The sequence below is a fragment of the Drosophila simulans genome, chromosome 3R (assembly GCF_016746395.2).
Source record: "Drosophila simulans strain w501 chromosome 3R, Prin_Dsim_3.1, whole genome shotgun sequence".
NCBI classification, from domain to species: Eukaryota; Metazoa; Arthropoda; class Insecta; order Diptera; family Drosophilidae; genus Drosophila; species Drosophila simulans.
Genome location: NC_052523.2, coordinates 21,246,815 through 21,259,775, shown reverse-complemented (window position 1 = coordinate 21,259,775; position 12,961 = coordinate 21,246,815). Strand labels below are relative to the sequence as shown.

The window sequence follows — 12,961 nt, the reverse complement described above, 5'->3', positions numbered from 1 at the left end:
TCATTGACTAATCTACCAACATCTCTCGACACATAAATGCGCTATTTGTAAGAGATTGATCGAAAACTTACCTTTCCAACCAGCTTAAAATAGTATTTTCTAAATAATACTTACACGTAAAGCAATATGGGCCGCATATTATTACTTTCACAGCGCTATCCAATAATTATACGTTAGTGGAAGACTGAAACAGTATAATAAACGAAGTCATGTACGTAACAAAATTAAACCCAACAAAACATGCAAACATAAAGCGAACTCATACTCAAACTGCAACGACTTTTCTGATTAAAGAGCTATCATTTTTAGTTTGAAATTAAATGAGAGGCAGAAACAAGGGATCTTGGTTTTGGGATCTGCGACAAATGAAATGGGTAAGTACAGTTCTGAGGTCAAAATGAAAATGAAGAATTTTCCATGTTTAAATGTACCTTTAGAATTCCATTTCATCTTGGGAAATGGCTTTGTTTTGTCGCTAAATTAGAATAGCAGATCGATTATCTCTATATATATTTCTACATGTTTAAAAATCAAGCATTCCGGTCAAAAAAAATCAATTCTAATGCAAACGTTCAAAAACATTTGGCATTCAAATCTGGCGCTAAGAAAATGCGATTGTCAGCAGTTCAAACAGCATTGTTAGCGGTTTGGTCACACTCATCCGCCTTGGCCAACGGCCACACTGGTGATCTAAAGATTTTTCGAGGCGTAATTTACACTCTACACATTTGACAAACTTCCAAGAAAGGGATAAATGCAACAGCAAAAGCATCGTTTAAAATATGAGTCGAAAGGGAACGCGAGAACAAAATGATATATCGCTGATAATTGGGACGCTGCCGAAACGCCTGCAGAACAAAATCGCGGCCAGCTGCAGCCACGCATCAGCAGCGGCAACAACAACAAAGGCGTTGGAGACGGAAAACGCTGAGAATGCGGAGCCCGTGGCTACGACAGCGAATGCTTCAAGGCCAGGTGAGTGTTTGCATGACGCATCACAATAGGTTCGTCAATAACATCTCTCGATTTCGCCACAGTCGAAATCCTGAGCAATGCGAGCACAGGAGGAGGCAAACCCGATGTCCAGGCAAAGCAACCCGTTTTGGATACCAGCGGGAAAATGGCGCGGGAGGGCGGGATTCCAGGCATCCTGCGCGTGTCCACCTCGGTGGCGTGCGAGGGTAACAGGAACGGACAGGGTCAGGGCAAGAACAATAGCGGAAACAGTGCTCGGCGCAGGGGTCGCAAGGACAAGGAGCACGCTACGCAGTCGCCAGTGACGCGCACGCGCTTGACCACCGAGCATCCGGATTGGTTTGAACCGCTGTTGGGTCTGCCCCATGCCAAGAATATAGTCCATCTATACGATCAGCTCATGGTCCTCAATCAGAGGAATCTCATACTGATAGTAAGTATATATAGCTGGGCAACAAAAGCCACCGCCACTAAACAAACATCATGTAATCTCGCCCAGAACTGGAAGAACTTCTGCTACATTCACGACCAGCTGCAGGACGCGTTCAAGCAACTTCTTCTGGAGCAACTTAAATTCGTGTGCGAGCACAAGGTTGATGTCTTCTTTTGGAAACTTCTCTTCTATAATGTGCGGTGTTACCTGAAGGGCCAGCAAACGGACCAGGCGCACACACATACGCTCCTTTTGATCGAACAGGCCACCAAGTTTTACCGCATGCTCTACGAGAAGCTGATGGCCAAGTGCGTGGAATCGTCGCGTCGCGACAGCGCACTTAAGGTGGTGGCCCAGAGACTGCTCATCTGTCTGGGCGATCTGTCGCGCTACCGGGTTAACCATGTCAAGGCCACAGATTACGTGGAGGCGGCCAGGTACTATCAGCGGGCGCAGGAGCTGGTACCTGGCAACGGGGCACCTTTCAACCAGCTGGCGGTCATATCCATTTATCACGTAAGAAAAAACTACAAAGAATTCTTGATTGTGGTTATAATCTTTATATATCCCCTTAAGCACAAGCGCTTCGATGCAGTTTATTACTATGTCCGTAGCTTGTTGACTTCGAACTCCATCCAATCTGCCAAGGAAAGCCTGTTGGATTTATTCGATGAGATTAGGCGCAAGTACGAGGAGACCGAGATGAAGCAATCTCCCATGCACTATGCAGCTGGATCGAAGAATCAAAAGTCGAAGCAGATGCGCAAGGAGGTATGGATCTATCCGGATGGGATCAGACGCCTACATCGCACCGATGACAAGGGCAACAAGACGAAGGGCAACAAGGCCACTATTGCAGAGGTCAATCGTTACGAGGAGATGCCGCCGGAGGAGATTCTGCCTCGCATTGTGTCCCTCTATCTGTACTTATTAGGCAAACTCTACACCGGCACAGAGTGAGTATATTTAAAGTGAAAGTTGAAAACCGATGGGTTACTTAACTTTCGAATCGATTACAGTGTGGACTCGTTGTACCCGCTGCTAAGGAAACTGCAAATCCAAATAGGCGTCGCTCTTAGGCACAAAAACCTGTTGTCACGCTCCAAACTGCTGAAAATAGTGGCACTCAACTTGTTCGTCGTCGAGCACAACAAACGCAAAAGTATGAATGATAACGCCTAATCGTGGTAAAACTTAATGCTTTCTATTATTGTATAGCGTCACGCCGCGAGATGCGTTATCACAGCTTCAATTTTGCCAACTCATTCTTTGGACTCATGATGAAGAAAACGAACCAGCTGCTGGCTGGTTTTGTAGAGGATTCCACAAATGTCCAGTGTCTTCCAGAAGAAGAGTAAGCTAAAATGACCCTTGTTTATTTATCTTTGCTAATTAATCATTCATTTCAGCTTTACGACTGTGAACACATACCTTCAGTTCGTAAATGTTTATGTACATTGGTTGAGCATCAGTTTGGACGTGTGGGAACCCGTCAGATCGGAAGAGTATGTATTTAATTTAATGCCTTGGATCAGTTTTTCATAAACTCCAATATTGCAGACACTCTTTCATCGATTGCTGGGCTGAGCTAACTATCCTTTTTGACTACATTGAATGCTTAATGGGAAAGCACAAAATTGAGAAAAACGAAATACTGTTGGATGAGGATGTGGCTCTTAGCGGTTTCACTCCGTTGGGTCGTGAAACGCTGAGCACGGACTATCTCAAACGAGGATCCGAACGTCTTCAGTTTTTCGAACGTGTTCGTAGGATCGGTCAGTTCCAGGAATACTACGTCCAGCACCAAGAGGCTCTACAGCAGCCGTTGGAATCGAGCTTCACAGTCGAGCACTTAAACGCAGCGATGAAAAACGCATTGGAAAGCTTTGATGCTGAAAGTTGTGGTCTTGCGGCGAACGTATCAAAGATTCAGTGTAAAGCCGTTGAGGAATTGTTGTGTCGTGCAACTGACTCCGATGTTTCCGAGCTGTGCAAGCTGAAGAAAGAGCTTGAGGCCAAGGCTAGGGTTAAGCAGATATGCACCAGCAGGCTGGAGGACATTCTCAAGTTCGTGGACACGAAAATATACATCGAGGTGCGACCGCGCTATCTTCTGCCGGATACCAACTGCTTTATCGACTGCCTTGAAGACTTTGAAAAACTGTCCACGGAGTTTAAACGCTACACACTTATTATACCACTGACAGTGGTTAAGGAACTGGATGGGCTATCCAAGGGCGTTAAGTTGGACTCGTACCGCAGTTCGAAGCAGACGCAGCGCATCCACCATTTTGACGAGGTGTCGTCGCGGGCCAAAAAGTCGCTAGAGTTCATCAAGTCGGCCAAAGGCAATGTGAAGTAAGCTATTGTTAATTATATTTCGCGCGTCAGCTAATAGTTCCTTTATTACTGATATCTGATAATGGGTTTACTAGCGATTAGCTATTTCTAATTCTGTCTAGTTTGTTGGTTGCTATTGAGATAGAAAAAACGTTTCCTGATAATGTATTGAAATTATATTTTTAAATCAGTAGGAATAGTCGTTCAGGAAGCTTTTCATGCTGATCAATCTTATCGATTTCTTTTCTAGATGTGCTACCACAAAGGGCTCGTTTGTCAATGCTTCGGTGTTTGCCCTAGTTGAGGAGGAGTATCTGTCCAATGACGACAAGATTCTGGCAACGGCAATGGCTGTCTCGAAAACGGCAAAATCCGAACAATGCACAGGTTAGCTGATTGCGTTAAGTTTCCTTCCTCATAGCATTTCTAACTAAAACTCTTTCGCAGATGGCAAGTGTTTCATTCAAACGGAATTGGTGCTCATTACCACCGATCGTAATCTGCGTGTGAAGGCTCTTTCTCGCAACTTGGCCGTCAGCGCGTTGGATGAGTTCCTGCAATGGGCCAAGGATTGCCGCGAATCAACCTGAAAGCCGATTTGCGCGGCGAGTGGACCAGATAACAATTGAAATGGACTTGCACAACGCACAGTGGTGGTGCGGAGCGAGCTCGAGCTATTATATTACCTACATTATACATAAATGACTATGTAAGACGGGGTCGGCAGATGCGGACATATACGCTGGCTGCGGATACGGATACGTACACGACGTGGATTTCTGAGGACTGGTCGCGGGTACACAGGCGCGGATGCTGTGGTTTCCCCGGGTTGATGCTTTGACGAAGCGCATCTTCTTTGTTTTTTCCTACTTCAAATTTTCATTTTGTGACTTTCGGAATAAAATCATTTTGGATTGTTGTTCAAAATCGCTCGTTTGTGTAATTTGTCCTGGAGGTTTCGAAATTGATAGATCCATTCAAATAGAAAATATGAGACATTTTATTACCACTCGTTCAAAGTCTGTTTATTTTTTCGCCTTTTTTTCGTTTTTCCACAGAACCCACGCTTTCAAATTAGTTATTGCATTATCGTTTAGTTTATTTGAAACTAGGTAAACGGTGTACATTACATATAGATTGTGTTGCTTTGCACTTGGTATCCTAAATATGCTCTCTTTGATGTAGAAATATAAAATCTATGCAGTATATGCAAATCTAACAATCACATTCGATTAAAATCTAACATTACAAGCGACAAGATAAAACAGACATCAACAACAACAACAACTACAGCTTGTTGACCATTCATCATTGGGCATCGGCGTGGCCATGGGCATTAAATGCCCGACACGCATCGGTTGTCTAGTGATTTTTCAAATCGAATATTTCACGCAGCAAGGGCTCCACCTGGGATGGGTTAACATTCAAATAGACATTAATTATGAACTTGTTCAGACGCTCCACATCTGAAATCTTTTGGATTAGCTTGATAAACGCGTTTCTCGCCTCACAGCCAGAATAAACACTCTCCAGATATCTTCGCAGAAGATAATAGTAGGAATTCTATCGAATGCGAGAAAGTTAGTAGGCCTGCAGTCTGAAGGTATCAAGTGCTAACTCACCTGTTCCAATCTAATCACGTCTTTGTGTATCACTCGCGATCGAGCCGAGGTAAAAAGGACAATGGCGCACATGATCAGGATTATGTTCTCGTCCATGCGCCACTTCTCGTCAAACGTTGTGATGAACTTCTGGTGCTCCTCGTAGATATTGCCTTCGGCAAACTTGAGCAGGTCAGTGCGTATGTTGCCCATGTTCTCTTTGGTATGGGGTACCTGTAGGAGCACATTGTATAATATCATATAAGTGTAAAAGAATATTTAGTTATTTAATTAAGGCTACGTACCTTCCAGGCGGCGCGATCGTCGTCGTAAATCATGACGGAGCGCATTATCATCATTTCTGTGCAGCCACCCTTTAGTAGGGCCACCTGGTCCTCCTGGCACATGTCACGGAATGCTGTAATCTTCTTGGCCATTTTGATAAGCCGCTTGATGGCCACCGCCGTCAGATTGATCAGCTGCAATAGCTTTGGGTTGTGGCGAGTGTCGTCGGGCTGTGGTTGACAAAACAAACAAAATGGAAAAGAACGCACAGGTGGCCATTATTATCGCCATAATCGTAAAGGCTTCTCCCTGGAAGGTGACTCAATCGAATGGCGGAGCACTGCTTATCATAGCGCCCAACACCTGGCTGCTCCATATATTTCGTCAAAATTGTATCGTTTTTCCTAATTAACAATACTGAAATGTGCTAATTGCGATGAGGCAAAATCGGTAAACAGTCTAAGCGACAATAAACGCCCAAATCGACTGCTGGCTGGAGACTCATGAGCGCCTGCTGGCGGTCTTGATAATGGTTGATAATGTCACAATTGGCACGCCCAGAGGCTGATAAAGCCACTGTCTGCTCGTTCTTGGCAGACCAGACGTTCTGATTGCATGAAAGCTAGGGTGGCTCGATTAATGGGACAACAGTTCGTGGAGCTGATGAATCATTATTGGATAATTCGAAATCATTTTCCAGGGGAACTAGAGGTCGATCGAAGGTGTTGACACATGTTTAAAAAAAAAGATTAAGCTAAAGATATAAATGAGTGCCCGATTTGTTCCGGGAATAGCCATATTTGTTTAAATACTCAGCAAGAAGTATGAAAACTTTGTTTGGTTTAAGGTCTTAGTTTAAGGCCAATTTTCATAATCAAATATACATATAAAAGCACTTGCTCGCAAAGTAGATCTTAACTAGACCCAGTCGCATGACTTGAAATTCTTTAACCCTCTGGGGGAAAATAGCTTATCGGCTTCGATCAGTTTTCTTTGCTCCATCAAAGCTCTGTGGAAATCAAAAATCGGAGCCACCCCATTAAAAAGTGTGTTTACATTTGGTGGGCGAGCATTGCTGGGACCCCAGAAACGGGCTGGCGAAGATACGGCCCATAGGCCAACATCGAGAGACGCACTGAATCACCGAATGGCTAAAAAGTGCCAGGTGCCGTGTGTACATATATCGCCGCTCGCACACTCTGATTAGATAAGCCGTGGTGTTGGAGCTATAAATGTAGGAAGACCGATAGGCTAATACCGTGGGCTGTTGGTTACCTTAATGCGATCATCGCCCATCATCAGGGCGCTGAGGTCCTCGTCCACGGGATCATAGAGAGCCTCGCTGGCCAGTCGCAGCTCCCGCAGCTTCATTTGCTCCGCCTCGTTCAGCTCGCGATCCAACTGCTGGGTGGATGGGGCGCAGATGGGCTGCTGCAGGTGCGGCTGGCTATTGTTTGAAGCCGAATTGCATCCACCGTACGTGGACTGAGTGCCGTAGGACATCTCCTCCTTGACGCGCGATGCCGCTTGCTGTATGCTATTGAAGGCCTGGTACTCAATGCGGATCACCTCGGATAGCACCGATTCGATTGAGTTAATGCTAAAATCGCTGTCCAGACTGGGCTCATCGTTGTAGTTGGTCTGCATGAAGGTCTTCAGATCGAAGTCCGGCGAGTTGGCTATGTAAGGCAAGGGGTGGCTACTCGATGTACTGGGCTGCTCCCCGACGGGCGATTGGTACTGCAGATCCCCGGCAGCATCATGTGGCGAAATTGGCGGACTGTTACCCAGCATGCTTTGAATGACAGTATCAGCTCGCTCCGCCGGCGCTGGAGGCTTCACCGCCGGCTCCTTGTCCAGCAATGGCTTGCGATCTGCTGTCTGCTGGGCTGCGTTCGTACCGCCGCCGCTTAGGATTCGGTTAAGGATGCGCAACGCCTCCGCTGGGGTATTCATGAACTTGTTCATTATATCGATGGCGTCCTCCGGCGAGTGCATCAAGTTCTGCATGAACTCCACCACGTCCGCGGGCGAATCAACTATCTTTGAGATAATTTCAACGCCGTCCGTGGGTGAGCTCATGAATTTGGTGAATACTGTGTATTTAAAATAACAACGAATGTAAAATTAAGTTTAAAACCACAAATCTTAAAACTCTAACCTGTCAGCGCGTTAAAGGGCGAGTTCATAAACTTTGAAATGATCTTGAGGGCGTCGCCTGTAAAGATTCAAGTAGTTCATAGGTCAGCGGAGAAGGCTAAACGATGAAATCTTGTCTGCACCCACCTGGATAGTCGATCAAATGCGACACCAGCCTCAAGGCGTCCTTTTGTGAGCTGATTACCTTCTCCATTACCGAAATAGCCTCTTTTTGCGTTCGCATCAGCCGGTTGATGGCCTGCGAGGCCCGATCCGGGTCGGATACGATCTGGTCGACTATCTTCTCGGCGGTCATCTGCAGCGGATTGACCTGTGTGCCCGGCGAACTGGCCTGTCTGCCGGAGCACCCATTGGCACCGCTGTCCGCCGAGCCGCAACTCTGTGAGTCCTGTGACCCCGAGTAGTGGTCAAGGTTGCTGCTGCTGCTGTCCGCCGGCGCTTTGTGATCCCTTTCCTCGACGCCATCGGCGTCGCATGCATCCGTGCCGTTCTCCATGAGGCGTCGCTTGGCCCGATTGGTCTCGATCTTGCGCCGCTTGATCAGCTTGTCCTCCTCGGACATAATGTTCTCACTCTTCATCCCGATGTCCAGGCACTTGCGCAGGCGACATTTCTGGCAGAATCGCCGGGTGACCACAGTGATGTCGCAGTTCTGGTTGAAGGGGCAGGTGAACTGCTTCTTGGCCAGCGCGTTCCGGCGAAAGAACGCCTTGCAGCTCTCGCAGGTGACCGCATTGAAGTTGTAGCCCAGCGCCTTGTCCCCGCACACCGCGCAGTTCTTTGGCGGCGACATTTCGACGGTGGCAGCTTTCAATTAGGGCCCTCTGATTGATTTTTTAATTGCCCCTCTCCTGGTGGTGCGGTGGAGCAGCTGCTGGCGGTGGAGGAGGCGCTGGGTGGGTGGCTGGTTTTGATGGAGGTGGTCGTGTGTGGTGGGGCAGGAACTCCGCGTATCAGAACAACTGTCCGCGCGACAGCATAGCAGTTAGTACGTCAAACGTCAAACGCACGAATTGTACGCAGATTCGGCAGCTCGCGTTATCACCACATATTTTAATGAATTACTGTCCGTCCGAGCGCTCCAGCCCAATCCCAATAACAACAATCTACGTGCCCGGGCGAATGGCAAACGCAATTGTGAGCCATTGTGTGGCCATCGATGCACAGAGCGGTGAGAATAAATATCCAATGAAGCAAATTATACAAATCTATTTCATATTGTATTAAACTTCATTCTTGAACGTTATGCAGCTCATCAGTTTATCTCGGAAAACTCACAAAGAATATTTATACTGAAAAAATCGCTAGTGAATTTTCCCAGTGCATAGTTATCGGCACCAATCGATAACGCAATCGACATACAATCGAATTTCACAGCCGGGGAGATTTTTGCTAGAAATTAAAGTAGAATTTAATCAAATAAAATGAATCGAGTGAAGACCACACAGTCCAAGACTGGCGAAATCATCGCCTACAGCGAGAGTGCCATCCGGAACAACATTTCCGCCGTGGAGTACTGCCGCACATCGATGGCCGCCATCTCGGGCTGCGCTGCGGGTAATTGGCTCCAATTAATGCAGAACCAACTTAGTTAATGTCCCACCAATTCGCAGGTATTTTGGGCCTGAGTGGTACGCTGGGATTCCTCTTCTACTTCCTGTCCGTGTTCGTGCTCTGGATTCTGGTGCTCGGGAAATCGGGCACCCAGTGGCGCAAGTTCTTCATTAACCGCAGAAATCTGCTGACCAATCAGTTCATGGGCGGCCTTTGCACCTACGTGCTCTTCTGGACATTCCTCTATGGCATGGTGCACGTGTATTAGCGCATTTACAAATCAAACACATTAATAGCGAAATAAACATAGGATCTTTGGTTTAACACAACCCATCAGGTTTGTACCGCCGATGCAGCCGCTGCCGTTCCGGAGCAGTCGCACCAAGGCGTTTTATTTACATCACAATCGAGCAAAATGTTGAGGATGGTCACCGGCACCTGGTCAATGAGCATCTCATGCACCTTGAGTATTTTGTACTTCACGTTGTCCAGGCCCGTTTTGTGGTCCCGCTTGCGGGTCATCTCCTTCTGGTTGAAGCACTTCTGGGTGTCCCGCTTACGATGATGGCGGTTGTGAATATGGCTGAGGTTGAATGACAAAAATCATTAGTCGCGTCGAGTTGCGGACTCCGGTGCACTGGTCTCACCTGAATGTATCATTAGTGCCAGTCTTAATGTTCTGCGGCCGCGTCACCTGCAATCCTGCATCTCTGATTCGCACGAAGAACTCGTCGTCCTCCAATCCCCAGCCCCAGTACTGATTCGACATGCCGTTCATCTGCTTAAAGTGCTCGCGTCGCACCAGCAAGATTCCTCCGACGAAGTTATCATAGTGGTATTTGGGATGCAGCTTCGGTCCGGCGATGTGCAGTGGTCCCAAACTACTGGGATACTCATAGTGCAGATTGTCATTCAAGGGCAGCAAGTCCACGTCGTGCATGGCAATGTAATCGTACACATCGCTGGCAAACTGGAAACCCACGTTGATGAGAGAGGCGCGATTGAAGCGGAACCTGTCCACTTGGTTCAGCACAAAGATGTGGTGCGCCACGTCCTGCCGCTTCAAAAAGGCGGTCATGTGCGGCACAAACTGAAGGAGTTCCTCAAATCGGTCCCGGAACGGCACCAGCAGTGCCATCTTGTGTGCGGACGCGCCGTGGTCATGTGGCTGTGGCTGCTTCTCATCCGCTGCCTCTTTCTTTATCACGGTTACTCCTTCTCCTGCACCGGCAAACTTGGCCAGCGGATTGGACAGCGGGCACACGCAGTCTATTAAAAGAGCGGTTCCGGATCAGTATTTATAGCAAGCGTTCATGTTTCGCAGACGCACCTGATCCCAATGGCATGAGACTGAGCACCGCAATCCCGCCCAGGCAGAAGGACAGGCCGCAGACAAAGACCCAGTTTATGGTGGATATATTCACCATTTGGAGCCGCTTTTATACCAAAGTCCAGTGGTTTGAACGAAGTCGGGCCATAGGCGGAAAATATTATAAACTTTTTAGCTGCCGGTTGGAAGTGTGCCCGCTGCTGAACCGTTTAAAAATACCACAACGTAGAAATATATTCGATTGTTCGATTGAAAGACATCGAATTTCCCGCTTAAAAAGGTGAGCTATAACGACTTTTCAAAATTTCAACTTAACTGTAAATGGATGTTTAAACACATATATTACTTTAATTTGGGGCCTAATTTTTATTTAATCAAACCATTGGTTCTGTGAAGGAAGCCATTAAAACCTCCTCACCTGTATAAAAGATATCCGAAATGAATTGCAAAACACTCCCCAGATATACATTTCAATAAAAAGCGTTGTATTTATTTATTAGATTACAAAGAATAGCTGCATATAAATTATGATAAGGTATGGAAACACAAGAGCTGTTCTTAAAAGACATATCAAATAAATAAGATCTAAATTAAAATTTATTTATTTATTTTTAAAATTAAATACTTAGGGCTACAACTATAGTTAGAGATTATATAAAACTAATTGATGTTCGTATTCATTCAGCGCGATTCAAACGCTTGAAGATTTCGGCGCATTGCTAAGGCTCAAGTGACTGAAGATCCATTCGTTTCGTTCTATTCTACGACCAATAAAATAATGACCAGCGCGGCAGCTGGTAGTTAAAAAAAGTAGTTTACAAAGATAGCTCCTCTCTGCGATCGGTGCGATTTTCAGTCAGTCGAGCAGTAGCGATGGCCGACAGTGTGTTTCCGGTTCCGTAATCGGTTTCCGTTTCCGTTTCAGTTTCAGTTGATCTAAAAATTCTATGTAGACTACGGTTTGGCCACCTCATGTGCACCTGACACGGGTGCCAGTGCAGGTGCACTAGGGCGAAGTACAAATTCAATCCGTTAAAACTATGCAATTCGTGCGTTCGTTTTGTAAAATTGCTATAAAAACTAGTTCGTTCGTTTCTCCACTCTACACGTATCTTGTATATAAAAGTATAAAAGCTTGGAATAGTTCATAGAAGATACAGTTTTTCAACTCAACTCAACTCAATTTGATTCAACTGGTCCGATCCGATCCGATCTGATACGATCTAATCTAATCTAGACTAATCTGATCTGATGTAATATGATACGATCGACCGATCGATCGGGTTGTGCGCGTGTTACAGGCGGATTCCGTTGCTCTTGCAACAAAAGAAGACTAGAAGCAACAATTATACACAAAAATAATAATGTTTAAAATAAGGTGACTAAAATACTATAAAAGCGCATTGGAGAAGAGTGAGCCGCCGGAGGGGGCAAGTATAGAATCCCTCCCGGCGGCCGAATGCCGTGGCTTCGTAACGCCATTGATTGCGATCCGTGTCCGGAATATCTTCGCTCTACCTATCTGTGGTGTAGTGTGGTGTGGGGTGCTGAGAGTCTCCTGAAAGCGATTGTATGGCGGCGGGCACAATGAACGACCTTACAAGGCACGCGCTACGTCGGCTGCTGTGGTGGCTATATGTCCTGTCACTAGGGTCACAAGCCCAAAATACTAGTACACATACAAATACAAATAAGTAATCGATTTAAGTGAGCGCGTCTAAATTAATTGCACCTATACTATGTATACAGTACAATATCACTGGTTGCTTCGTCACCGTAACCTAATCCGAAACAAGTGGGCGTAATCCAATTGATAGAGTGCGTGTGTCGGCAAACCCAAAATTAACACTATTGCATCTGGTCCGGTTACACTATTGCTATTGCTATTGGCTTTTCCGGACTTCCTGTTTCGGATTTCCGGTTTCAAGAGTTATGGTTCTGTTCTGGTTCTGTTTCCGGTTTCCTGGCTCTATGATTTCTATTGCTATTGCTATTGCTGCTAGTTGGCGAGTGGTGCTATCTGGGCTGGTTGGTTCGTCGGTTCGTGATTGTTGTCTGCAGTGCTTAAGAATTAGTTAAATTATATTTAGTGAGCATGGCTGGTGGTTCATCTCTTGCGTCCCGACGCCACGGCGGCCATCACCTGCTGCATGGTGGGTTCGGGAACGCACTGCTGGGGATCGCACTTCATCTTGCCGTCTCCACCGCAACTGAAATTGAAACAAGATGCAGGTTAGTCATAGGAATATACCAAATACCCAGTGCTAGGTGGCTTCGCTGTAT

The 12,961-nt window shown here is 46.3% G+C and overlaps 5 protein-coding genes across 6 annotated transcripts in view; 2 read left to right on the top strand and 3 right to left on the bottom strand.

Annotated features, from left to right (window-relative positions):
• Nucleotides 1-580: 580 nt before the first annotated feature.
• LOC6729516 (telomerase-binding protein EST1A) lies at nucleotides 581-4,675 on the top strand. The gene is made up of 10 exons (XM_016174744.2): nucleotides 581-975; nucleotides 1,038-1,408; nucleotides 1,475-1,924; nucleotides 1,985-2,364; nucleotides 2,428-2,570; nucleotides 2,627-2,762; nucleotides 2,818-2,913; nucleotides 2,969-3,766; nucleotides 3,999-4,135; nucleotides 4,196-4,675. Exons 1-10 carry the CDS (start codon nucleotides 783-785, stop codon nucleotides 4,336-4,338), a joined length of 2,847 nt encoding a protein of 948 aa, XP_016036189.1. The 5' UTR covers nucleotides 581-782; the 3' UTR covers nucleotides 4,339-4,675.
• Nucleotides 4,676-4,822: 147 nt separating this feature from the next.
• LOC6729515 (nuclear hormone receptor HR96) lies at nucleotides 4,823-8,744 on the bottom strand. The gene is made up of 6 exons (XM_016177493.3): nucleotides 7,921-8,744; nucleotides 7,796-7,852; nucleotides 6,910-7,730; nucleotides 5,655-5,864; nucleotides 5,371-5,583; nucleotides 4,823-5,311 (listed from the first exon to the last, which is right to left on the bottom strand). Exons 1-6 carry the CDS (start codon nucleotides 8,585-8,587, stop codon nucleotides 5,111-5,113), a joined length of 2,169 nt encoding a protein of 722 aa, XP_016036188.1. The 5' UTR covers nucleotides 8,588-8,744; the 3' UTR covers nucleotides 4,823-5,110.
• A 79-nt stretch (nucleotides 8,745-8,823) lies between these two features.
• LOC6729514 (ER membrane protein complex subunit 6) lies at nucleotides 8,824-9,677 on the top strand. The gene is made up of 3 exons (XM_016174745.3): nucleotides 8,824-8,965; nucleotides 9,046-9,351; nucleotides 9,408-9,677. Exons 2-3 carry the CDS (start codon nucleotides 9,219-9,221, stop codon nucleotides 9,614-9,616), a joined length of 342 nt encoding a protein of 113 aa, XP_016036187.1. The 5' UTR covers nucleotides 8,824-8,965; nucleotides 9,046-9,218; the 3' UTR covers nucleotides 9,617-9,677.
• On the bottom strand, nucleotides 9,663-10,902 carry LOC6729513 (beta-1,4-galactosyltransferase 7). Its single transcript, XM_016177492.3, has 3 exons — nucleotides 10,679-10,902; nucleotides 9,996-10,617; nucleotides 9,663-9,931 (listed from the first exon to the last, which is right to left on the bottom strand). Exons 1-3 carry the CDS (start codon nucleotides 10,773-10,775, stop codon nucleotides 9,682-9,684), a joined length of 969 nt encoding a protein of 322 aa, XP_016036186.1. The 5' UTR covers nucleotides 10,776-10,902; the 3' UTR covers nucleotides 9,663-9,681.
• A 240-nt stretch (nucleotides 10,903-11,142) lies between these two features.
• Nucleotides 11,143-12,961, bottom strand: part of LOC6729511 (titin homolog) — a 38,454-nt gene continuing 36,635 nt past the window's right edge. For both annotated transcript variants that reach the window (XM_044923170.1, XM_016177490.3), the window contains one exon: nucleotides 11,143-12,888. In XM_044923170.1, the coding sequence (XP_044779105.1) occupies nucleotides 12,786-12,888 (103 nt within the window). In that variant the 3' untranslated portion in view covers nucleotides 11,143-12,785. The remainder of the gene's footprint in view (nucleotides 12,889-12,961) is intronic.